Source organism: Nicotiana tabacum, chromosome 3, assembly GCF_000715075.1.
Source record: "Nicotiana tabacum cultivar K326 chromosome 3, ASM71507v2, whole genome shotgun sequence".
Classification (NCBI taxonomy): Eukaryota; Viridiplantae; Streptophyta; class Magnoliopsida; order Solanales; family Solanaceae; genus Nicotiana; species Nicotiana tabacum.
In genome coordinates this window covers 1894374-1918569 of record NC_134082.1, presented here as the reverse complement: position 1 = coordinate 1918569, position 24196 = coordinate 1894374, and the positions used below count along the sequence as shown (strand labels likewise).

Below are 24196 nucleotides of genomic sequence, written 5' to 3'. Positions count from 1 at the left end.
AAATTGGTTTGGTTTTGATTTTAATCAAAAACCGATCAAACCGAATTGTGAACACCCCTAAATATAGTACTATCTTTGGAACACACCCAAACAAATGGGTCCACTGTTTCATGTTGTTAAGCAACCTCCACTTCCAACCGAGAGGTTGTGAGTTCGAGTCTCCCCAAGAGCAAGGTGGGAAGTTTTTGGAGGGAAGGATGCCGGGGGTCTATTTGGAAACAGTCTCTCTACCCTAGGGTAGGGGTAAGGTCTGCGTACACACTACCCTCTCCAGACCTCACTAAGTGGGATTATACTTTGTTGTGGACTATTCATTTGTGGGGTGGGCTTTGAAAATGCCTACAAAGTTCCCTTTATTTACCAAATTATTTGATGGCAACAAAAGTTATAATACTGAAAAGAAAGGGCAAAAATATAAAAGTTTAAACTGGCACGAAGTCCTGTCAGCTTCACCTAGTGCACTCCCACTTCTAATATTAGTAGAATAATAATTTGTCTTTTTCGTTTTGGCATCAATAATTATTGATCACTGAGGGGTGCGGCAGAAAAATTAAAATTTCTTTACTTTTAATTAAAAAATTTAAACTCGATCAAGAAAATTTAAAATCTTTTAACACAAAACACTTTAGAATTTCATATTTACCATACTATACAAAAATCTAAATTAATCAAACTTAATGAACTTCAGATAGAATCAATGGCGGAGCCACATTAAAGCAAGGGGGTGTCAAACAACATTCCTTTGCCGGAAAATTATACTATTTTGCTAAATAATTTATTTTATTTTATGTATATTTACTATACGTTGACTCCCCTTAACTTTTCGATATATCTAATTATTTATATTTTGATACTCCTTGATAAAAATTCTTGATCCGCTACAGGATACGATATAACTCAACCACGAAAAATAGATAAAACAACATATTGCCATGTGTCTTGTCTCCTATTATGCTGGAGTATTTTTCCGGATTTTGAACAGTGTTTTCGTTCAGATTTATCTTTACATGAAAAACAACTAAATTTCGATTACTTTTGAAATTGTGGCTATTTTTGAATGACCACTTGTAAATGTGACTATTTTTAAATTTCTCCCATTAGTTAAGTTACTACTAGTATTACTTATTAATATTTGTTATAAAAATTTACTTGAAATTATTTTATACGTGATTTAATTATGTAAAGATTATTTACACGATGTACATACAAATTAAAAACTACAACAAATAAAATATTGCCACGTGTCATGTCTCCTACTAGACTAGTAGAACTAGAAAACTAGTGGCTGAAACTGAAATAAAAAAGTGGGGATCTTTTCGTGATTTTGATTGAGCGAATATAATAAAGACAACAAACCAAATATCCATAGATGCTCCTGGAAAAATGGGAGAAATTTAAATATAGTCAAATTTATAACTGGTCATTTAAAAATAACCCAATTTTAAAAGTAATCGAAAATTAGCCACTTTTCATGTAAAGATAAATCTGAGCGAAAACACTGTTCAAAATCCGAAAAATACGCCCGTATATTATACTGGAGTTCCAGCATAAGTATGCTTGAACTCCAACATATTATACGGGAGTTCCAGGATAACTATGCTGGAACTCCAGCATAAGTACACTAGAACTCTAGCATAAGTATACTAGAACTCCAGCATAATATACTGGAGTTTCAGCAAGTATAAATGTCCAGTATAATATACTGGAGTTTGGAGCACCGGTGCTTCAGTCTCCCGTATATTATACAGGAGTCTGCAAAGTATACCGGTCCAGCATAATATGCTGGATTTCGTACATAGATGCACCAAATTCCCGTATATTATGCGGGATCGGTCTCTGTTGCAGCAAAATAGTGGCTATTTTTCGTTAACTTCATAAACGGTGGCTTTTTGAATGACCGGTGCGAAAACTGGCTATACCGTGCTATTTTAAGTGGAAAAATTGATACCAAATTGTCTACTCCACAAATCTCCACTCCTCCACCAATTCAACCAAAATACTCCAAATCTTCTTTCTCTTGTTCTTCAACAATCCATATTCAATTTTTCCCCATTTATTAATTCAACTTTATTTAGCTGCTGTACATGATTTATGCATAGGGTGTCGAGCTGATTAGTCGAGGTGAGTACAAGCTGACTCGAACGACAGTATATTTCTAAAGAAAGTGTGAATAATCAAACTACACATAGCCTGTGTGTAGTGTGTGTGTTGCTGAAGCTGCAATGTCACCAAAAACCCTAGATTCACGTCAAGCTATTGAATCATGTACGTATCATCTCCATTCATGGAAGCCCTTTCAGCTCCCAAACCCTAATCCCAAAACCCTAGATTCCTCTGAATCACCAAAACCTTACTCTGCACTACACACTAAGCGCCAATGTAGAGCGGATCGAGCTACTTCGATCCCGATTGAAACCCTAGACATGTCGAAGTTGAGCTTGTTTGATGATGATCGTCCTTTATCGGCTAACAAACGGGAGAAAAATAAGAATAGTCTCCGTTTGATAGCCGGTAAAAGGAGGCGGCGTGGGTCCCGTTCTGTTTCGGGAAGGAGCAGTGATCGGAGCGGGACCCATCGCCCACGCCGTTGTTGCTCTGTGGGAGCATCAGCGGCTTATGGGACTTGTTCTGATTTTCCTGTAGCTGTTGGGACTGATTCTAGTGGAGAGTTGTTTGTAAATGGGGATATGAATTGGACATTGGATGTTAGTGAGGTTACTAGGAATTTGAAGAGAGAGAAAGAAAGTGGTGGGGTTAGTGAGAGAGAGAATAATTTTAATGGTTTGTTAGGGGGGCAAATTGGGAATTTTGAGGGTTTGGGGAATGAATCAGGGTATGGGAGTGAACCGGGTTATAGAGGTGATGCTGAGTTTGGATATGGTGATGAGTTTGATGAAGAAGAAGATGATCAACAACGGTTCTCATTATGGGGCGATGAATTTGGAGGTATATGTATACTCTGCAATCTGCATTTGTAGTTCCATTGTCTTGAATTATGCATTAAGACTTAATGTTGGGGTCACCTATATGAATCCTCTATATAGATTTTGTACCATTTCGGATCCATTTCATTTCAATACTAAATAATTTGTCTTTTAAAATAAGCATTTAAGCAGTCCAATGTGCAAGCCAAAAAAGAAAAAAAAGAAGATAAAAAGAAAGCAAACTAACTCCATCTTCTGGGGCGATGAATTTGGAGGTATACCTTTACCCTGAGTGTTGATCCATATCTATTTAGCTTCATTTAGGCCTGTTGCATTGAATGTTGAATTGTACATAGATTTCCTTATATTTGCCTTCTGAGACAGACATTTAAATGGTCAATTTGGGAAAAGAAAATGAGAAAGAAAAAAGAGATTGAAGTGCTCAATGTGATTTAATCTAGTCAATGTTAAGCCAATGCAAGTTAATTTTTCATTGAAATGTCAATCTTTGGCTTAAATGGATGTTTTCGTGATGGTGGAATCATCTAACTGTCTATCAAGATGTAGTTTATATAGAATGATGCAGTTTAAAGAGTTAGTGTTTAAAATATTCTGTTGGACAAGTCAGTTTCATCCTGCCCCAAATGTTAGTCTGGCCTTGTAGCCTCAGGAAAAAAAAATGCAAATAGCTCCTATTTTAGGTAGCAATGCTGCTTGATAAACTCCTATAAGAACATATTATAGGAGTTTGTTTTTTGTAATTCATTACCATTCTGTACATGTACAGTACATATAGTTTTTCTGTCGAAGATTTATATATTATGAGTCACTCACCAGCAGAAGCTATTCCCTGCCTATAGAACACTACTATAGTACTGCAAGTTGGAATGAAAGAAGTAGTCCGGCAAACATGTTTCAGAACTATTGATGTTAATTCATTCACATTATCATTCATCTCGGGGCTGATATATTATTTTATCAGTGAATCAGTATTTGATAGAACATTGAGTGAGGAAGGGATGTGGAAGTCAAGAAACAGAAATTTGAGGGGAAATTTGGGTATGTAAAGGATGGACTTCTAATGGCTGATAGAAACATGATAGATGAAACTACGACTTACAAATATACATGGCACTTATCCAAAGATTGGGATGGAGGATTAAACTTGGTGTTAGGAGTTAAGGTGGAAGTATGTCGTGGAATTGGCTCAAGTTTCACTTAATTATCTGATTAAGTATGTGCAAACTGTAGAGATTTTGCTTGTGTATGTCTTAAAGCCCAATATTGCTTTACTTCCAACGTTGGTTTTCCTCTACCTGTATGTGACTTCCAACTTACCGTAAATGTTATAGTCTTTCACTTACTTCCTATTAACAAATTTGTTCCAAATCATGTGTTCAAACTATCCTATATATTCACTTTCCGTGTGACATAATTACCCACATGCTCTATTCTACTGGTGGCTCTTACTTATATATACTCATTAACCTTGACTCTTGAGTAGGGGTGGAAAGGGGAAAAAATGATAGTGAAGCATAAGGAGGCACTGTGTCGTTCATTCCGAAAGGAAGTAAAGTTGATGCCTTTCAATTCCTTTGACTTCTCAAAGCTTATAGGTGGATTATATCGCGCAAAATCTAATTGGTGAGGGGTGGTCCTTCACCGAGTTCTGGGGCTTAATCCTGTCTTCGTGATTACTAAATCTAACATAATCAGCATCTCTCTCTCTCTCGTTACTTCTTTTCCTTTTGTACTCCCCCCCTTTGGCTGGCCTTTGAACCCAATTCTTTCAGTTTCTTCTGGTAGATAGGAACCAGATATAGCGTCGTGTGATCTCCTTTTCCTTTTATATTATTGATGTACAATTATCTTGCTGGTTCTAGGTAATGATTTGTCTGTATTTCTTGGCATAAACGCTGGTGATCATGGTGTACTCCCTCTTGTTACCTACTTGGTACTATTTCCATTAATAAAATTACCTTATTAAAAAGTAAAAGTTTAATGCTGGTAATCATGGTGTACAAAAATTGAAACAGTGGGCGTTTGGTGTGTGTGTGTGGGGGGGGGGGGGGAGCTTGTGAAGGCACAGTGTTACCATTTTGTTGTATGCTCAAGGATGCATTTACTAAATGTAGTATGACCACGTAAACCTATAAGCTGGATCTTTACTAGTGCCAAGGTTTTCCATTTTTCTATAAGCAGGCTCCTTTTGCTGAAATCTCAACAGATGGGATGGCTACTTGGACTAGAATTAGTTAACCACTATTTGCCAGCCTAATTTGTCAGACAAGCTTCTGAAAGGATTCTTAGGCAGTCTTGCTAATGTCATGCTTGTGTATGTAATCATGGCTAATTGAGTATAAGCCAACCACTTTCTAAAGAAAAAAGAGTATGAGTTCTGCTAACTTGTTCCTTTTCTGTCTTGTACTAACAGCACTTTCTAAGATGGAGAAGGTTGGGGAGAACACATTACAGAAGGTGCACCACAGATGTCGGCGGAGGAAACAAGACTGTAAAATGGTGATCGCCTGAGGCGGCTGCTGCTGCTGATGAATAATATTTATAGTTTTGACTGTATTGTTGTAGCTGATTCCAAGATTTGCCAGTGACATTTATGAATGCATAATGCATGACACTGCCTTTCGGCTATACAGATTTTTTGCTGTGTACAAATAGAATCAGTAATTTATAGGCCATGAGCATTGGACTGTAACATCACTATGGAAATATATCAATATTGGTTAAAGCATCTCGCACCTTATACGTATTTGGGGTGCAAGAGTCATTAATATATTCGAAAAAGTTTCTGTTCTTTCTTACCCTTGCTGCTATTAGTTTTTACTGGTAAAAGGTTGTCTACTGTTTGTTTGTTCCCTGGATATTTGCACACAATTCTCTTACAACAAATCCACTGTGATACAGCAAGTGGGGTTTGGGGAGGATAGTATGTTCATAGACCTTACCTCTACCTTATGAAGATAGAAATTTCCTATAGACCCTCGGTTCAAAGAACAATCAACGAAATTAACAAACAATAGTAACAACAAGGTAATAGGGTAATTGAAGTGAATAACACAACATGTACTAATAACGAACCACGAATAAGCAAATACAACAGTAGAACTAGTTTTATTGACAAGCCTAGGAGAGACTCACGACTATTTGTCAACCTTCAACCCTAGTACATGTCCTCCACGCCTTCCTATCGAAGGTCATGTCCTCGGCAAGCTGAAGCAGTGACATGTCCTGCTTAATCACCTCACTCCAGTACTTCTTAGGCCTACTCCTACCCTTCCTCAGACCCGCCATGATCAATATCTCACACCTTCTAATCGGAGCAATTATGTCTCCCCTTATCACATGCCCGAACCATCTTAGCCTGGATTCTCGCAACTTGTCCTCCACATCCGCAACTTCCACCATGTCCTGAATAACTTCGTTCCTAATCTTGTCTTTCCTGGTATATCCATACATCTATCTCAACATTCCCATTAATCTGCTTTGTAACCCTGAGAAACATAATGTGCTCTTAAATATCACATAATATTAGGTGTTTCACCAGAAGGATTCAGCCTAGTGATAAATAAAGTGAATGCAAATCTTGGATACAGGGGCGGATTAATTCCTGCCGAAGCGGTGTCACGCGACACCGCTTCGTCCGAAAATTTTACTAAATATATATATTAATACTGTACGAAAACGGATAAGTAGGAAAAATGACACCACTTGACATAAATTGTGTCTTGTTGTGTTGGTAATGTGCTTGCTTTTTTCTCTAAGAGGTCAACGGTTCAAACCTCAGTTAGGACATTTTTCTTTTCCAAATATTTGAGAGGGCCTTTGTAGTAAAAATTGTGATGAAATAGAATTGAACACCTTTTCTAACTTAAGACTCAACAAAATCAATAGACTAAGGTTATTTTTTGTCTAAAAGTATGATAATCAAAGTTATACTCCAGTTCTTTTATAAATTTCGACACCGCTTACAAAATTTCCTGTGTACGCCCCTGCTTGGATACTGTTCAAATCCCACTAAATCTTCTATGCCAGTGTCTCATATAATAAAGCTACTTTATATACCATATCTTCATACTTGTGTAATGGGAAAATATTTCCATGATAGTGGAATGCATGTATTAATAATCTATGATGATTTTAGTAATTAGGTAATAACATATCAATAAATGTCATTATTATTACATTGACCATTAAATCGTGAGGCTTCTCGTGGATCGGAACAATAGAACTAATAATAGAATAAACAGAGAATAAAGAAAATATTTGAGAACTCGGGAAAGGAGAATAAGCCTCTCTAAGGGAAGAAGACCTAGCCCAGCTTTCTTTCCGAGCCATCAATAACTGTCGGCTTTCAACGGGTCCGGCTATCCTTTTACCGGTCGGTCAGTTATGGAAGACTGTGCAAAATACGGGGATGACTTGTGGCTAGGGGGGAAAGGGATGTTTTCTATTTACAATCTCGTCAAATCCTGAATAGAATGCCAAATATGTAGATAATAAATGCCTCTATTTTCATCTTTATATTCGGCAACAATTCCCTATCTCCGCCATGGTTATATAGATCAACACACTCTCAAATGGACCGCATTGTATGAGAAATATGCTAGTAATTATATATGAAATAAGAGCATGTGTATAAGCAATATAGGATAATCTATACTATATCAAAAGCACGAAAGTTCTTAACGAAATATCGTTCGCCTTTTTTACCCTTTAAAAATAGAATTCACATTGGACAAAATTATAATTTAAATTAGTTTTCTAATATTTAGGAATTCATAATCAACTAAAATCTTTATCATTAAATCCTTCCTTATTTAAATTTATATCTATATCTATACTATATTAAAAGTACGAAGCCCCTTAGCAAAATGTCGTTCGCCTTTTTTTCCCCTTAAAATCAAATTTATATTGGATGAAATTGTAATTTAAGTTAATTTCCTAATTTTTAGGACTTTAAAATCAACTAAAATTTTGGTCATAAAATCTTTCCTTATTGAACTAGATAAGAAATATTAATATTGGGACTTTAAAATTGATTAAAATATTACCTTATATAAATCAAACAATTATTTTATAAGATTTTTTTAAAATTAGGCACGTACATATTCAGTTTCACCGGTAGCACCTGAGATAAGTTGAATATTCAATTAATTCTTTTTTTTTTGGGGTCATGTTTTCTCAAGAAATCTTTGGAAATTCTTTTTCCCGGTCTAAATACATAGAGATTTGATATAATTAGCAATACATATCAAACTCAAGAAAGAAGGGCAAGAACATATTTGAATTTGGTAAAGCAATTCAAAATTCCATCCAATGTTCGCTTTCTCTCAAAGGAAATAAACGTGAATTTATATAATTATTATTTTTAAAATGATACTTATGTCATTAAAATGTTGTCCATATTTTGTCCAGATATAATTTTTAACTCATTTTGACCATCTAAAAATTATGCATATATGCATACTTTGAAAATTTTAAAGGCCAAATCTTGTAAAATATTAACTTAATATTAGTCATTTTACAATTTATATATTACTTATTAATACTACTATTAAATATAATGATTATCTTTTGCATATCTGAAAATTACAGTCAATAATTAAAATAAATAACTAAAAAAATATTTAAGAATATAAAAAGAGAGATAGAGAGAGAAAGGTAGTTGGCAGGAGTAACATCACTAATCATTCTACAAATACAAAAATTTAAAAATGAAATGTAAGACTAACTTTTTTACCTTTTGAAAGTAGAATTCTTATTTGATAAAATTATAATAGCGGTTAAATATTTAAAACTAAGAATGAGCTAATATTAAAAAATTGCATAAAAGAATTATTAGCTATGTTTATGAAAGTTGAGAGCAAATATAACTCTTTGAATTAACTAATTTGTAAAAAATTCTTTTATTTATAAAATTTATCATACATGTAAAGTTATTTTTCAAGTTGATAATTACAACAACAATAACAATAGACCCAGTGTAATTCCACAAATGGGGTTTGGGGAGGGTAGTATGTGCAGACTTTACCTTTACCAAGTTAACAATTAATTATTTAAATTAATTTTCATAAGAATACCACTAACAGTGAAAGAAATTGACTATAGTATAGTATTAAGAGTCAAATTACTAAAAATAAAACTTGAAGAAATAAGGATGAAATAACAAAAAAATAAAATATATTCTAAATTAAATGAGTTGTCATTAATTGAACTTTTTTTTCCAACAAATTACATCTTCCTATATTTTACTACTATAAAATATTAACTCAACATTAATCATTTTTCGAGTTTACGATATACTAATCAATTTTTTTTCTATGAGTTATATAGAATCAACCACTTCATTCTCAAATCTCTAAAAGACTTTAATCAACAAAAAAAATCTCTAAAAGATCACAAAAAATTAATTTATTTTATTTGACAAATCTTTAAAGAATCATGATAAAAGTATTTTCGTGTTATTTGTTTGTGTTCAATATTAAGTTATTAGAAATAACAATATTCTTTTGTACAATATTCTTGCAAGAAATTCTTATAACTTATACTTTTTCTAATAATTTTTATTTTATAACTTAAACACATTACTTAATACTAATATGATGACCCAAAAGGTCATCACTTGTTTTAAAACGAAACTTCCGTTGAGGCCTTGAAAACCTCATTTAGAGTCACCTCGATTTGCTTGCACAGTTCAGGCGCAGAGCCGGAAAGCTTAAATACGATAACAACAACAACAACAACAACAATAACAACAACAACCCAGTATAATCCCATAAGTGGGGTCTGGGGAGGGTAGTGTGTAAGCAGACCTTACCCCTACCCCGAAGGGGTAGAGAGGCTGTTTCCGAAAGACCCTTCGCTCAAGATAATAAAAAGATCAAAGGAGAGAATATTAGATTCACCACGGAGATCATAGGGAAAAAGGAACATAAAATGCAGAAGAAAAATGCAAAGCAAAAACGATGGCTAGTAAATGGATCCTGCGTCGAAAATAGAACATAGTAAGACACGACACTGCCCCTAGCTATCTTAGACAAAACCCCACCGGAACTAGGCTCACAAAGGTACAAAGTAACGCAAGACTCAAACAACCTCCTAGCCTACAACCATAATATTCGACCTCCACAACTTCCTATCAAGTGTCATGTCCTCGGAAATCTGAAACCTCTCCATATCCTGCCTGATCCCTCTCCCCAATACTTCTTAGGCCGCCCTCTACCTCTTCTCGTGCCTTCCACGATCAGCCACTCACACCTCCTTAATGGAACATCTGGGCTTCTCCTCTGTACATGCCCAAACCATCTGAGCCTCGCTTCCCGCATATTGTCATCAATAGGAGCTACGTGCACCTTCTCTCGAATGTCATCATTCCTAATTTTATCCATCCTAGTATGCCCGCACATCTACCTCAACATCCTCATTTCTGCTACTTTCATCTTTTGGATATGTGAGTTCTTAACAGGCCAACACTCAGCCCCATACATCATGGCCGGTCTAACGACCACTTTATAGAACTTACCTTTGAGTATCGTTGGCACTTTCTTGTCACACAAGACTCCAGATGCCAACCTCCACTTCATCCATCCTACACCAATACGGTGTGCGACATCCTCGTCGATCTCCCCTCCCCCATGGATAACCGAACCAAAGTACTTGAAGCTGCCTCTACTTGGGATAACCTGGGACTCAAGCCTCACATCCACGCCCACTTCCCCCGGCCCAGCGCTGAACTTACACTCGAGGTATTCCGTCTTCGTTCTGCTTAGCTTGAAACCCTTAGACTCAAGAGTCTTTCTCCAAACGTCCAATCTCTCGTTAACACCGGCTCATGACTCATCAATCAGAACTATGTCATCTGCGAATAGCATGCACCATGGCACCTCCCCTTGAATGTGGTTCGATATCGCATTCATCACCAGGGCGAATAATAACGGACTGAGCGCAGAGCCTTGGTGTAATCTCATTTCAACCGGAAAAGGCTCAGAGTCCCCTCCTACTGTCCTAACCCGAGTCTTAGCCCAATCGTACATGTCCTTAATTGCCAAAACATAAGGAACCAACATACCTTTAAATACGATAATCTGTGAAAAATGATAAGTTTTGATTATAAAATGAGCTAATTTGACTTCGGTCAACATTTTGGGTAAACGGACCCGAACTCATGATTTCTCGGTCCTAGAGGGTCCGTAGGAAAATATGGGACTTGGGCGTATGCCCGGAATAGAATTCCGAGGTCCCGAGCCCGAGAAATGAATTTTCAAAGAAAATTATTTTCTGAAATTGTTTAAAGAAATTTGAAATGAAATTTGATTAGAACATGATGGTATCGGACCCGTATTTTGGTTCCGCCATCCGGTACAGGTCTTATATATGATTTAAGATATTTTTGTGGAATTTGGTAAAAAACGGATGTCATGTGACGTGATTCGGACTTAAATTGCAAAATTTATGTTTAAAGAATTTTAGAGAAAATTTCATCGATCTCGAGATTTAATTTGATGTTCATGAGGTTATGTTGATGATTTGATTACACGAGTAAGTCCATATGATGTTTCTGAGTTAGTATGACATTTGGTTTGGAGCCCCGAGGGCTCGGGTGAGTTTCAGGATGTTTTTATACGTAGGAAAAAAATTGCAGATTCAGAGAAGTTGCAAGTCTCTGAAGCCAGGCTTCGTGGTCCCGGTGGAAGCTTCGCGACCGCGGTGGGAATTGTGCGGTCCGCGGTGAGAAAGGCCAAGCCTTCGCGGTCGCGCTCGATTTCTTGCGGTCCGCGGTGGAGCTCCGCAGCTGCAGTTTTATGCGGTCCGCAGTGGTGCTCCGCGGCCGCATTCCTTTTTATGCGGTCCGTGGAGAGGGCTTGAGAGGATTATATTTAAACGGACTTTCCAGTTATTTTTCACTTTTCAAAACCCTAAAACATAAGAGGCGATTTTTCAAACAACCTTTCTTCTCCAAATCCTCGTAAGTCGTTTTTAACTAGTTTTCTTCAATCATTAACATCTTTTAACATGATTTCAACTTCAAATCAATAATTTTCATGGGGAAAATTGTGTGTTTTGGGTAGAACCTAGGTTTTTCAAAAATTGGAGATTTGGACCTCGATTTGAGGTCCGATTTCAAAACAAATTACATATTTGGGCTCGTGGGGAAATGGGTAATCGGATTTTGGTTCGAACCTCAGGTTTTGATCACGTGGGCCTATGAGCAATTTTGACTTTTTGGTAAAACTTTGAAAAACTCATTTTCATGCATTCAAATCGATTCATTTAGCATTTATTGATGTAATTAAGTAACTTGTGGCTAAATACGAGCGAATTGAAGGAGGAATCGAGAGGTAAAGCTATAATTGAAGCTTGAGTTGTGTTTGTGGCATCGAGGTACGTGTTTGGTCTAACCTTAGCTTGGGGGATTAGGAGTTGTGTCTTATTTTCTATTTGCTTCTTGTTGAGTACGACGTATAGGCATGGTGACGAGTATCTATACATTGGTGTCAAGCATGACCGTGAGTTTTATATTGTGATTTTCATGATTTCGTTGTATTATTCATTACTTGGTGAATGTTTCTAATTGTTGTATAAAGTTTGTGGAAGAATTGTGACCTATGAACATTGAAGAGCGTTGACTCAAGTTGTATCGTGAAATTGTGAAAGTATAAGTAATAATTGAAACTCTAGAGCATTGACTCGAGTTATGAAGTGAATTGTGAAGTAAGAGTGAGAAAGAAAAGAGATCATTATGTTGCCCCTTGCCGGGCTATTGTTGAATTGTGGTTCCCTTGCATTGTGTTCTTAATTGATATTACTGATGCTTAGGTTGATGATTCTTTGTGTTGGGTAGGGATTAGGGGTATAGTTGAGGTAGTTAGGTGTCGGAATGAGGTTGATTATAGCTGAGGTAGTTAGGTGTGGTGACGAGTTTGGTTATAGCTGAGGTAGTTAGGTGTGGTATCAAGTTTGATTATAGCTGTTTCTCCCTTGTCGGGACAGTGTAGACCTTATTGATCTCTTGTCGGGGCTCTCGTTACAATTGTAAATATGATATATGGATCGGGTTGCACGCCGCAATAATATTATATATGGATCGGGTTGCACGCCGCAACAGTTATATACGTGGATCGGGTTGTACGCTGCAACAGTTATATACGTGGATCGGGTTGCAAGCCGCAACAGATATTATATTGGATCGGGTTGCATGCCGCAATAGTTATATACGTGGATCGGGTTGCACGCCGCAACAAATATTATATTGGATCGGGTTGCACGCCGCAACAGTTATATATGTGGATCGGGTTGCACGCCGCAACAAGGTTAAATGATTAGGGATCGGGTTGCGCGCCGCAACAGTATAGTTATCGTATTGATTGTAGACATCGAGTGTTCTTTCATACTTTATTGAGTTTCTGATAAAATTGGTATGTTTCCCCGAAGCATGTTTCCCCCTCCCTTTTAAACCGTTATTACCTGTTTATATTTCCGCTGTATATTATATAACTGCACATGTTTATCTGGAGTCTGGTCCTAGCCTCGTCACTACCTCACCGGGGTTAGGCCAGACACTTACCAGCACATGGGGTTGGTTGCGCTGATACTACACTCTGCACTCTGTGCAGATACCGGAGTAGCCTTTGGTCAGCAGCAGTAGCTCGGGAGCCAGCCTTCAGTCCACCGAGACACCGAAGTAGCCTTGCAGGCGTCCGCAGGCCCGACATCTCCTCTATCTTATTTCATATTCTGTTATCTCATGTATTCGAGACAAATATTGCTATATTTCTTTCAAACGGTTGTATTTAATACTCTTAGTAGTTCGTGGATGTTGTGACACCAGGTTCTGGTTAGAGGCACGTGATGATCTTTGAGACATTTTCGTTTTCTATTTATTTAAGACTTCCGCTAAATTTCATATTCCGCTGTTATTTAACGGTTTATTTCCTTGTTATTATAATTGGTAAGAAGTTTTAAATAAAGGAGTTAATGATTTCTAAGTTCATGGCTTGCCTAGCTTCTACGAGTAGGCGCCATCACGACTCCCGAGGGTGAGATATCCGGATCGTGACAACTAATATTTATACTATTATTTAAAATAATTTACTTGTCGATATGAATTCATGCGCAAAGCGCGTACCCTAAGACTAGTAATATCTAAAGATAAAATATATCTTTAAACTAAAGTAAAAATTAAAGTTATTGAATCCGACCAAACCCGTAACTCAAATGTTAGCTCCACCTCGTTAACAAACGAAAGTTCCAAGATAAAACCAACGCACAACTGCTCGGATTACAAGAAGACAACTAGGAAAACTACCGAGAAATGTCAATAATGGAGCATCCAAAAGTTCACGAGCTTTCCTGTAAATCACAGGATCAAATATTAGCAAGGATTAAAAAATAGAACCTATCGAATTTAAATTGTGGATCCCTATCAGAACAGATATCAATAAAAATATAAGTTATATGTATTGACGATATAGAAAATTTACACATAAAATAATTTAACCTTTTATAACATATTACGTTATAACATATTTAATTTATTCTAGGTTGCCAATAAATACTTATTGAATAGTGAAATGGACTTTAACTTAATCAATGAGTATATATGTTACAATCATATTGAATAGTTGGTTGTTGATAAAACTACCATAAAAGTCTAAACTCTAAAGAAGTTGCTTTACAACAACAACAACCCAGTATAATTCCACTTAATGGGGTCTGGGGAGGGTAGTGTGTACGCAGAACTTACCCCTACCCTAAGGTAGAGAGACTGTTTCCAAATAGAAACCCGACATCCTTCCCTCCAAGAACTTCCTACCTTGCTCTTGGGGAGACTCGAACTCATAACCTCTCGGTTTGGAAGTGGGGGTTGCTTACCATCAGGGAAGTTGCTTTAATCAAAGAAGTTGCTTTAATCAAATCAAATTTGACTACGTTGATGTAGATTTTGTCTATCTCGTGTTTTACGTTACCTACTTATATTATTATTCGCCCTTCATTTCATGCACGTCTTTTTCATATATATATATATATATATATATATATATATATATATATATATATATATATATATATATATATAATATTCCCACCACATTTCTGTAATTGTGTATACACACACTTCTCATATTATATGTAGGAAGAAATTTAAAAATAGCCAGATTTATAACTGATCATTCAAAAATAGTCCAGTTTTAAAAGTAATTGAAATTTAGCCACTTTTCATGTAAAGATAAATTTGAGCGAAAATACTGTTCAAAACCCGGAAAATACGCTAGTATATTATACTGGAGTTCCAGCATAAGTATGCTTGAACTCCAGCATATTATACGGGAGTTCCAGGATAACTATGCTGGAACTCCAGCATAATATGTTGGAGTTCCAGCATAAGTACACTAGAACTCCAGCATAATATACTGGAGTTCCAGCAAGTATAAATGTCCAGTATAATATACTGGAGTTTGGAGCACCGGTGCTCCAGTCTCCCGTATATTATACAGGAGTCAGCAAAGTATACCGGTCCAGCATAATATGCTGGAGTTCGTACACAGATGCACCGAACTCCCGTATATTATGCGGGGTCGGTCTCTGTTGCAGTAAAATAATGGTCATTTTTCATTGACTTCGTAAACGGTGACTATTTTGAATGACCAGTTCGAAAAATGACTATACCGTGCTATTTTAACTATTTTTTGTTCAAGACCCCATCTTTATCTCCTTTTTTCCAATAATAAAACGGTCCAAAATGGAGCAAAATGAATAATGAGGATTTATATATTAAGTTCCCACGACCCATTTGCAAATCTTTGTATTGTAGATTATTCTTTTCTTTTCCTTTTATTCGAATGGTGAAATTATGTTGGATGTACTTTTTTTAAAATCAAATAGAAGTCTAAAGAAGAAAGTAATCAGATTCAGCGTGGATTTTCTTACATTGACGTAGATCTTGTCTTTGTCGTGTTTCACATGATCCCTGCCTATAGTCGTGTACATGGATCGGGTTGGTTCGGCTTTTATCAAAAACAAACCAAACCAATTATATCGGTTTGGATTGGTTTGGTTTTATCACGTTTTTCGGGTTTTCGGGTTTTTTTGTTACATGCATAAATATTATTTCAATCTTACTTTATTAAAATTATAGATAAAACTTTGATAAGTGAATATATGTTTAGCAAATATGGAAAAAATTGACAAACATATGATCTATTAAAATATTCTAATGGGAGAATTTTTTTATTAATACATGATAGTTATTTTCTTAGTCGTCAAACAATAATTTTTCGTTAATTTACGCTTTCAAGGTTAATACATGATAGGATCCCAAATATTTTTACATTTTTTAAAGAAAAATTACTATAAAGTCTTAAAAATATAAATAATTTTTTTATATTTATATGTTGGTTTGGTTCGGGTTTTTTTACTTAATGCCAAACCAAGTCAAATGAAATCTAATTGTATTTTTTAATCGGTTTGGTTTGGTTTGATTTTTCGGTCTGGTGCAGTTTTACGGTTCGGTTTTAACAACCTGCCTAGTTATATTGAACACTCCTACATTATTGTACGCAGATATCAACCTACGATTGCTTTGGACCTTTGAAGCAACAGGCAAAAATAAGGTCACCGTTCATTCCATGCACGTCTTTTTCTTGTATATAATTGCCACCACATTTGTATACAAATCCCTTTTTGAGTCCCTAATTACTCCTTCGTTATCAGTTCAAGACCCCAATTAAGAGACTGTCCAAAATGGAGCAAAATGGATATTGATAATTTATCCAATTTATATATAGTAAGTTTCCCAGCAACCCATTTGCAAATCTTTGTAAGATCTATTGTAGATTCAGATTTTTTTGTTTTTTCTCTTACCCTTTCTTTTTTTCATGTGTTCCAACAATCTTGGAATTACTGTTGAGTGCTTATTTTGCTGTTTATGTTTTTTTTCCCTTCCCTTTTTGTGCTGTTGAAATTAGAATCTTGAGTAAAAATTTTGCTTCTTTTTTAGCTATATGACTTCCCAAATGTGTATTGAAGCTGAATTTATTTTGGGATGTCTATTAATCATTGAAGTAATTAAGCTTTGGCCAGTGGTTAATTGCTCAAGTTTACCTAATTCTTGATAATTGCAATTTCTGATATAAAGAAAGTACTCCCCCCCCCCACCCCCCACCCCCCGTTTGGTGACCACGCTCTTGTTTATTACAGTCCATATAAATGAATTCCCATTCTGGTGTGTCATAATTTTCTTTTGTGTTTTTTTTTTAATTCTGTGTAAAGACTGGATTTTTATTCAATTTGAAAGAAGTTTATAGTAATTTGGCATTTATGTGGATAGGAGAGAGTATAATTGAAGTGATTAGTAAACAAAGTTAACAACATAGTTCTTGCAGCACTTTAGTTTTGTATTGCATTAGCCATAATAGTCGAGTTGGATCCAAGATTTGAACACTATGGGTTCAAGTTTGGAATTCTACCACAACCCATTTGATTTACTGGGTTCGAAATCTATTGTATGTACTTTTTTAGTGATTTTTTAACACATATATAGAGTCTGAGCCAGTAACTTTAGCTCAGACCTAGTGTAGTTGCAAATTGGGATTGTCTAATTTCTTAGTGTTTAATTACTAGCAAGTTTTCTCTAGAATTAGGAAGGATAATACATAGCAGAGTTTTTTTGTTGATAGAAAAATTAAAGGCGAGATTATGGGATGAAGTACAAATGATAAATGGCGCAGATTAAATGTCATGGTTTTCTTTTTTCCTCCTTCGGATCATCTCTAACTCCTTTTATTGGAGTGTTTTGCTTCACTAAAGCTATTTGCATGTCACTTGCATTCCTAATGGTTCCTACAAATAGCAGGGGTTAGAGAATAGAACTGAGAATGCGTGTGCAAAGTGTGTGCGTCTAGTAGAGAGAGAGAGATATTTATGATGATACTCTAATTCTTATACACTTGACCACCAGTATCTTAGGAGTAATAGTTAAGGCTAATCTTGGCACTCTATTTCACTTTTTGGGTCAGAAGATTAGAAACTTTCATCAGTAAATGCTGAAGTTATCATGTGATCTTGTAATCAAATCGCTCTAGATCAGCCCATATTTAAACTCGCAAGCTTCTCCTCAGAAAAAGTTACTAGTGTCATTTGTCTCAAAACCCCTTCTAAGATTCAAATTCTATCTCGTGCTTCTTTCCTTCACGGCTTTTCTTGAGCCGAGGGTCTATCGGAAACAACCTCTCTATCTTCACGAGGTAGGGATAAGGTATGCGTACACACTACCTTCCCCATACCCCACTTGTGGGATTTCACTGGGTATGTTGTTGTTGTTACTTCTTTCCTTTGCAATATCTAATTTCATCATACACTTGAATTGGCTAGTATAAGGCAAGGAAGGCAATCTCATGCTTGTCTGTGTTGGTGCCAAAGTATTTACTCTTATACAATTAACTCGGAAATTGATTTGCGTGGTCTGATGACTTCCTTCTTCCGTACTTGGACATGCTTTATTTCATATTACTAATACTTAATGATGCAAATATTTGGGCTACATCTCTCCCCTTGTGTACTGACTTTCTGTGCACAGGTTTCTGTCGCCTGAAGTGCTAAAGAAACTCTCGGGAATCTTTTTGTATATGAGAACTGTATTAGGACTGTCTCTTGACTTTAATAGCTTATCAACAATTGTTGCATAAATGACAGGTCTCTTGCATCCGTTGGGCAGAATAATTCTTCTGGGGCTTGAACTGTGAATAGAAAATATTTGTCGAGATGCCGTCACTGGGTAACTATACCACCGACAGCACAAATGGACATTCAAATATATTTGGGCATGAAAAATGTGATGCCTATTTACTTTTCCATTTAGAAACTTTTCTAGGTGAAGGCTTTCGGGCTTTCTTGTACTTTTTGGGTCTTGCCTATTGTTTTGTCGGATTGTCAGCTATAACTGCTCGGTTTTTCCGGTCAATGGAAAGTGTTGTTAAGCATAGTCGAACTGTAGAGATGATAGACCCTCGCACAGGCACGAAAATCATCAAAGATGAAAAGGTGTGGAATTACACAATTGCAGACATTACTCTACTGGCATTTGGGACTAGCTTTCCACAGATATCTTTAGCTACAATTGATGCAATACGAAATATTGGAAATTTATATGCTGGAGGTTTGTTCTGGATTTCCTATTCTGCATTCAGAATACTTGGTTTGTGTTATAATTTTTTTCTTATTCATAATATGGAGGTAGGAAAGCATGGCATGAAACTTTCAGATTCCTCTCTTACTCATAGTATTTATATTAAACAATCCATTAAATATGTATAAATATTTAATTGTGAACCTAGTAACTAGGACGAGTTATGTGTTCGGTGGCACTTCAGAACCCATAAAGTTTGCCTCCACCTCTGCTTAAGACATGCTGAGATATTGACTATGAAATCAAGAGTTAATCGGTTAATATTCACTATACTTTGTACTATGGCCAATATTATATATAGTTTCGTGCTATATCATTTCCTTTTTTTCTTTTCTCTATTGAGAAGATAGAATGCGAGAATCTGGCTTCCGTTGGAAAAACTTGTTCATAGCTTGAATAGTTTAAAACTGTTAAAGTACTAAATTTCATGTTTTATTGTTGTTGAAGCATTTAGATATAATGTATCACTTCTACTAGCTAACCAGAAAATTGACTGAATCTTGAGCATCAGTTGCCTTGCTAATACACAATATGACTTGGTCAGGTTTAGGTCCGGGTACACTTGTCGGCTCTGCTGCGTTTGATCTATTTCCGATACATGCCGTTTGCGTGGTGGTTCCTAAAGCTGGAGAATTGAAGAAGATATCAGATATTGGAGTTTGGCTTGTAGAGCTCTTTTGGTCTTTTTGGGCCTATATCTGGCTGTATATAATTTTAGAGGTATCTGCTCAAAATTTTTCGATATCATTAAAATTCACCAGTAGTTTTTGTGAAGTTCAGAGATTTTGTAACTTTATGGGAAGTCTATTTACCAGTGTTTTAATTTGAGCTATCAGATTTATCTTATTGGTGAAATGTGCATGGTGCAAAAATGTAAATGTAAATGTCTTATTCACATCAAAACAAGGATTCAGTTAACGCTGTCTTGTTCATGAGTATAATTTGACTTTGTAGGTGTGGACTCCAAATGTTATAACTTTGTGGGAGTCTATCTTAACAGTGTTGCAATTTGGGCTATTGCTGATACATGCGTATGCTCAGGACAAGCGTTGGCCCTATTTATCCCTTCCTATGTATGTCTTATGTTTATTATCATAAATTTTGTAGTGTGCCGATCCTCTAATTGATTTTTGTTTCAGATTGTTTTATTTTCTCATATGGGAAAATGACCTAAATTTGTGCGATGTGTATGCTTTCTACTATTCAGAGAAAGAGCCGAGAGGCCAGAGGAGTGGGTGCCTGCGGAGGCTGCTAAATATAAGCCTCATGACAAGGTTCATGATCCACACCCTGAAGTATCTCAAGTTGGTGAAGAAAATAGCGGAATTGTTGATATTTTCTCCATTCATTCAGGAGAAGGGACAGGTAGTTTCAAGAAAGTGATGCTTTGTTTTACCTGGGATATCCAGTTCTTGTCAGTTTATGTGATACAATTTGACTAGGTACAGTTTTATGTGTAAATCAATTTGAAACATTGAGAGAAAGGATATGACCTTCTTTTTGCAGTTAATTCTTTTGTAACAACAGGTCATTTTTATCAAAACTTAGCTGGCGAAGATGTCACTGAATCGTCCACGCCTCGTAATGGCAATATCATTCCAGAAGAATCTGACATCCTCTCAATTTGGAAGCATCAATTTGTGGATGCTCTCATGGTACTGTTTTCTTATACTGTCTTATTATGTTTCTTTATTTGATGTCACTTGTGTTGTTGTACAATGGCTGAGATACTGGTCTGACACAAACAGTCATGTGTATGTTTTACAGTATAAACAATTGTCGCTTTCAATAGTGCTAAAGGCAAAAATTACTAGGTGATTTCTTCCCATCTGTCTAAGCCTTGGACCTTTGGTGAGCTGAGTTACCTGATACCTATACTGGTGGGAAGTAATAGGTACCTGGCGGAACAGTCGAGGTGTGAGGGACCTAGCCCGGACACCATTATTATTTTAAAAAAGGGGGAAAAAATGTGACCTCTTTGAGAGTCCATAATTATGGAGCTGCATCATGAGCAAAATCTTAATTGAATCTCAAACTACTGGTACATGTGGGCTGTGGCCTCCAAAACTGAATCCAGGCGTAAAACTCCATACATATGAAGAAGATGCAAAATTTAAGGATTTATTACGCCATAATATGTGTTCCCCACTCCAGGGAGGTTTCTTCCTTCTCCTTTTCTTTCTTTCTTTTGTTTTGTGTGGTGTGTGTGTGTGTGTGTGGGGGGGGGGGGGGGATTGTATTGATTTTGCCCCCTTTCCTATTTTAAGGTGACTTCCATCTGCCCATCAAGCTTCATCAAATTGCCTAAGTTCCCCCTTTCACAGTAACATTCCTTTCGCATTCCACATACTCTGCTTGGTCGATTAATGGGGTTGTTTAAATATCTTACAGTTGGAAAGTGCAGAATCCAGAAAGTTGAATAATATATACCTACGCCTCGCAAGAATTTTCTGGCAGTCACTTCTTCTGCCGTGGAAGCTTCTTTTTGCGTTTGTGCCACCATATCATATTGCCCATGGGTGGGTTGCTTTCATATGCTCGTTGATATTTATTAGCGGAATAGCTTATGTTGTGACAAAGCTCACCGATTTGATAAGCTGTGTTACAGGTTTTCACCCTTCTTTTAAATTAAGTGCTTTTTCAATGATCATAAATGTTCTTCCACCTATATGCTTATCTCGACCTAAGAATATACATGGTACATAATGTAACTGCAGGAATAAATCCGTACGTCATTGCATTCACAGCTTTGGCAGGTGGAACCTCATGGCCTGATCTCGTGGCCAGCAAAATTGCTGCAGAACGGCAGCTTACAGCCGACTCCGCCATTGCTAACATTACCTGCAGGTTTCTTTGTCAACCAATTATGCCCTTTACCTGTTACATACTTAATTTAATAGGAGGTTTCTTTCGTCGTTTTCCAATTTTATTTTTTCCCTTTTCCCAAATCTCACTAACTAGCAACTTGGGTGGTTAAGAAGTTTATCAAGTTTAATTTTTGCCCCTGTTAGCGAGGTAAAAGACTAAGGGGTCTTTTGGTTGGAGGGATTTGGAAAATAATTCCAGCATAAATTTTCGCATAAAATAAATGCAATGTTTGGTCAGAGGGATTAGAAAAGAATAATCTCCCCATAGCTAATGCGATATTTAGTTGTCTGTATAATAAAATATAATCCCTTCATTACTTTATGTAGTGTTAGGTTGGAAGTATTAAACAATACGTGCATTAAGTTATGTGAGAATCTATGTATTATTTTAAGCGGAATGAATGTGAAATAAAGAATATTTGTGTTAGCAATACGGGGATAAAAATATTTAAGGACAAAAATTACTTTGGAGTAAGTATCCCTGCATAAATATCATATATTATCATTCACTGCACAACAATCCTTAAGTTATTCACTGTATAACAATCCCCGCATAAACAACCCCTGCATTCCACCGCATAATCAATCCCGCATTATAATCCTCCCATAACTAACATGTGAAATAAACGACCCCTAAAAGTAGTAGTTAGCCAAAACATAGTTATTCATGTAAGATGCACTTTTGTGATTAACTTAGATTAATCCCCCATAATTTCTTGTGAATTTGACAATGTCATTCTTTAAAACTAGATCTGCCGGCATCGGACTTACATTTTTACATTCTTCTTCTTCCTTGTAGCAATTCGGTGAACATCTATATAGGCATTGGTGTACCTTGGCTCATCGATACATTATACAACTACATTGCATACAAGGAGCCACTACGAATAGACAATGCAGAAGGACTAAGTTTCTCTTTGCTTGTTTTCTTCTCCACTTCCGTAGCATGTATTGGTGTTTTGGTGTTTAGGCGGCTTACTCTTGGTGCTGAGCTTGGCGGGCCAAAAGTTTGGGCATGGGTAACTTGCATATTCTTCATGTTTTTGTGGCTCATATTTGTTGTACTATCGTCTCTTAGAGTTTCGGGGATCATATAGCAATCTTAGTCCAAATCACGGTTTTGCTTAATATCGCTGGTTCCTAGCGTGGCCCGCCCTCGTCGTTATGTACCCATACACACTTGCATACATGCATACAATTGTGCACTTTTTGGAAGTGCAATTTTCTTTACTCATTGCACCGGGCACTTTATGTACCCGCCCTGGACCCCGCGCATAGCGGGAGCTTAGTGCATCGAGCTGCCCTTTTTATTGTAACAGTCAATGAAATATAAAGGCTGTCAAAGGATCATTTGTTATCCAAGTGTGAGCTATTGAATTTCTTGGAAGAGGAGAGTTTGAAGTGTCTAAAATATCAGGACCAAGTATTATGCAACTCATGGGATCTGATGAGAGTTACACAAGGTATGACCTATATATATATATATATATATTTGATATTAAGCTGCAATGTAAACGGCTCTTCTGCTCCGAATCGAACTGTTCCAAATGTTTCTGGGAATTCTTGCTCTGATTGTAACCATTTGTATCTATACATAAATTTGTCTAATAGTCTCCCCGACCTCTTAAGAGATAGCTTTATTATTTTTTTTTTTTATGATTGATAAAAACCGAGGGCCAGTTGGCGCAGGGTTTTAACTCGGTGGATAAGGGATTCGCTCTTCTACTATGTTTCACTTAAAGCAATTTCTGGTTTCGCTACTGATATGAGGTAAGAAAGGAGCTGGATTCTGAAAGGAAATATCCCAACACTTTAGCTGTTTGAACATGTCAAACATACGAGTAAACTAAACAGGAAACCCATAAAAAAAATAAAAAAATAAACCCAGTGCAATCCCTCATAGTAGGGTCTGGGGAGGGTAGTATGTACGCAGCCCTTACCTCCACCTTATGAAGGAAGAGAGGCTATTTCTGATAGACCTTCGGTTCAAGAACAATGAAAAGGGCGCAATAAACAAACAGTAACAATGACAAGTAAATAAGATAACAGAAACAAATAGCAAAGGAATTAGGAATACGAAGCTACAAGAGAAGTGCGAAAACTACCGGCAATAGTGCCATATCGTCTAACAACAAGGAACTCTGAGTAAGAGAATACAAGAGTAGTATCACTACTAGTAGTACGACTAGAAGAGACTCTCGACT

At 36.4% G+C, this 24196-nt stretch overlaps 3 protein-coding genes across 5 annotated transcripts; 2 read left to right on the top strand and 1 right to left on the bottom strand.

The window, feature by feature from the left end:
* Positions 1-1851: 1851 nt before the first annotated feature.
* On the top strand, positions 1852-5573 carry LOC142179341 (uncharacterized). Its single transcript, XM_075249043.1, has 2 exons — positions 1852-2946; positions 5359-5573. Exons 1-2 carry the CDS (start codon positions 2223-2225, stop codon positions 5454-5456), a joined length of 822 nt encoding a protein of 273 aa, XP_075105144.1. The 5' UTR covers positions 1852-2222; the 3' UTR covers positions 5457-5573.
* A 516-nt stretch (positions 5574-6089) lies between these two features.
* LOC142179624 (uncharacterized) lies at positions 6090-6398 on the bottom strand. Its single transcript, XM_075250623.1, has one exon. It carries the CDS (start codon positions 6396-6398, stop codon positions 6090-6092), a length of 309 nt encoding a protein of 102 aa, XP_075106724.1.
* Positions 6399-16494: 10096 nt separating this feature from the next.
* LOC142179346 (magnesium/proton exchanger-like) lies at positions 16495-23600 on the top strand. Of its 3 annotated transcripts, none has more exons than XM_075249056.1 (9): positions 16495-16725; positions 18633-19095; positions 19670-19845; positions 20080-20198; positions 20333-20490; positions 20632-20780; positions 21517-21733; positions 21843-21972; positions 22792-23600. In XM_075249056.1, exons 2-9 carry the CDS (start codon positions 18702-18704, stop codon positions 23087-23089), a joined length of 1641 nt encoding a protein of 546 aa, XP_075105157.1. In that variant the 5' UTR covers positions 16495-16725; positions 18633-18701; the 3' UTR covers positions 23090-23600. The 3 variants fall into 3 exon arrangements, with proteins under 3 accessions (XP_075105157.1, XP_075105159.1, XP_075105158.1); XM_075249058.1 differs by having other exon boundaries at positions 16499-16725; positions 20653-20780; XM_075249057.1 differs by lacking the exon at positions 16495-16725 and adding an exon at positions 18072-18195.
* Positions 23601-24196: the final 596 nt, after the last annotated feature.

Bases quoted from the DNA above. Each gene is read 5' to 3' on its own strand.
- LOC142179341 (XM_075249043.1), top strand. From the start codon at position 2,223: ATGTCACCAAAAACCCTAGATTCACGTCAAGCTATTGAATCATGTACG. The intron at 2,947-5,358 runs GTATATGTATAC...TTGTACTAACAG, and splicing joins ATGGGGCGATGAATTTGGAG to CACTTTCTAAGATGGAGAAG.
- LOC142179346 (XM_075249056.1), top strand. From the start codon at position 18,702: ATGCCGTCACTGGGTAACTATACCACCGACAGCACAAATGGACATTCA. The intron at 19,846-20,079 runs GTATCTGCTCAA...TTGACTTTGTAG, and splicing joins GGCTGTATATAATTTTAGAG to GTGTGGACTCCAAATGTTAT. The intron at 20,491-20,631 runs GTAGTTTCAAGA...TTCTTTTTGCAG, and splicing joins TCATTCAGGAGAAGGGACAG to TTAATTCTTTTGTAACAACA.
- LOC142179624 (XM_075250623.1), bottom strand. From the start codon at position 6,398: ATGTATGGATATACCAGGAAAGACAAGATTAGGAACGAAGTTATTCAG.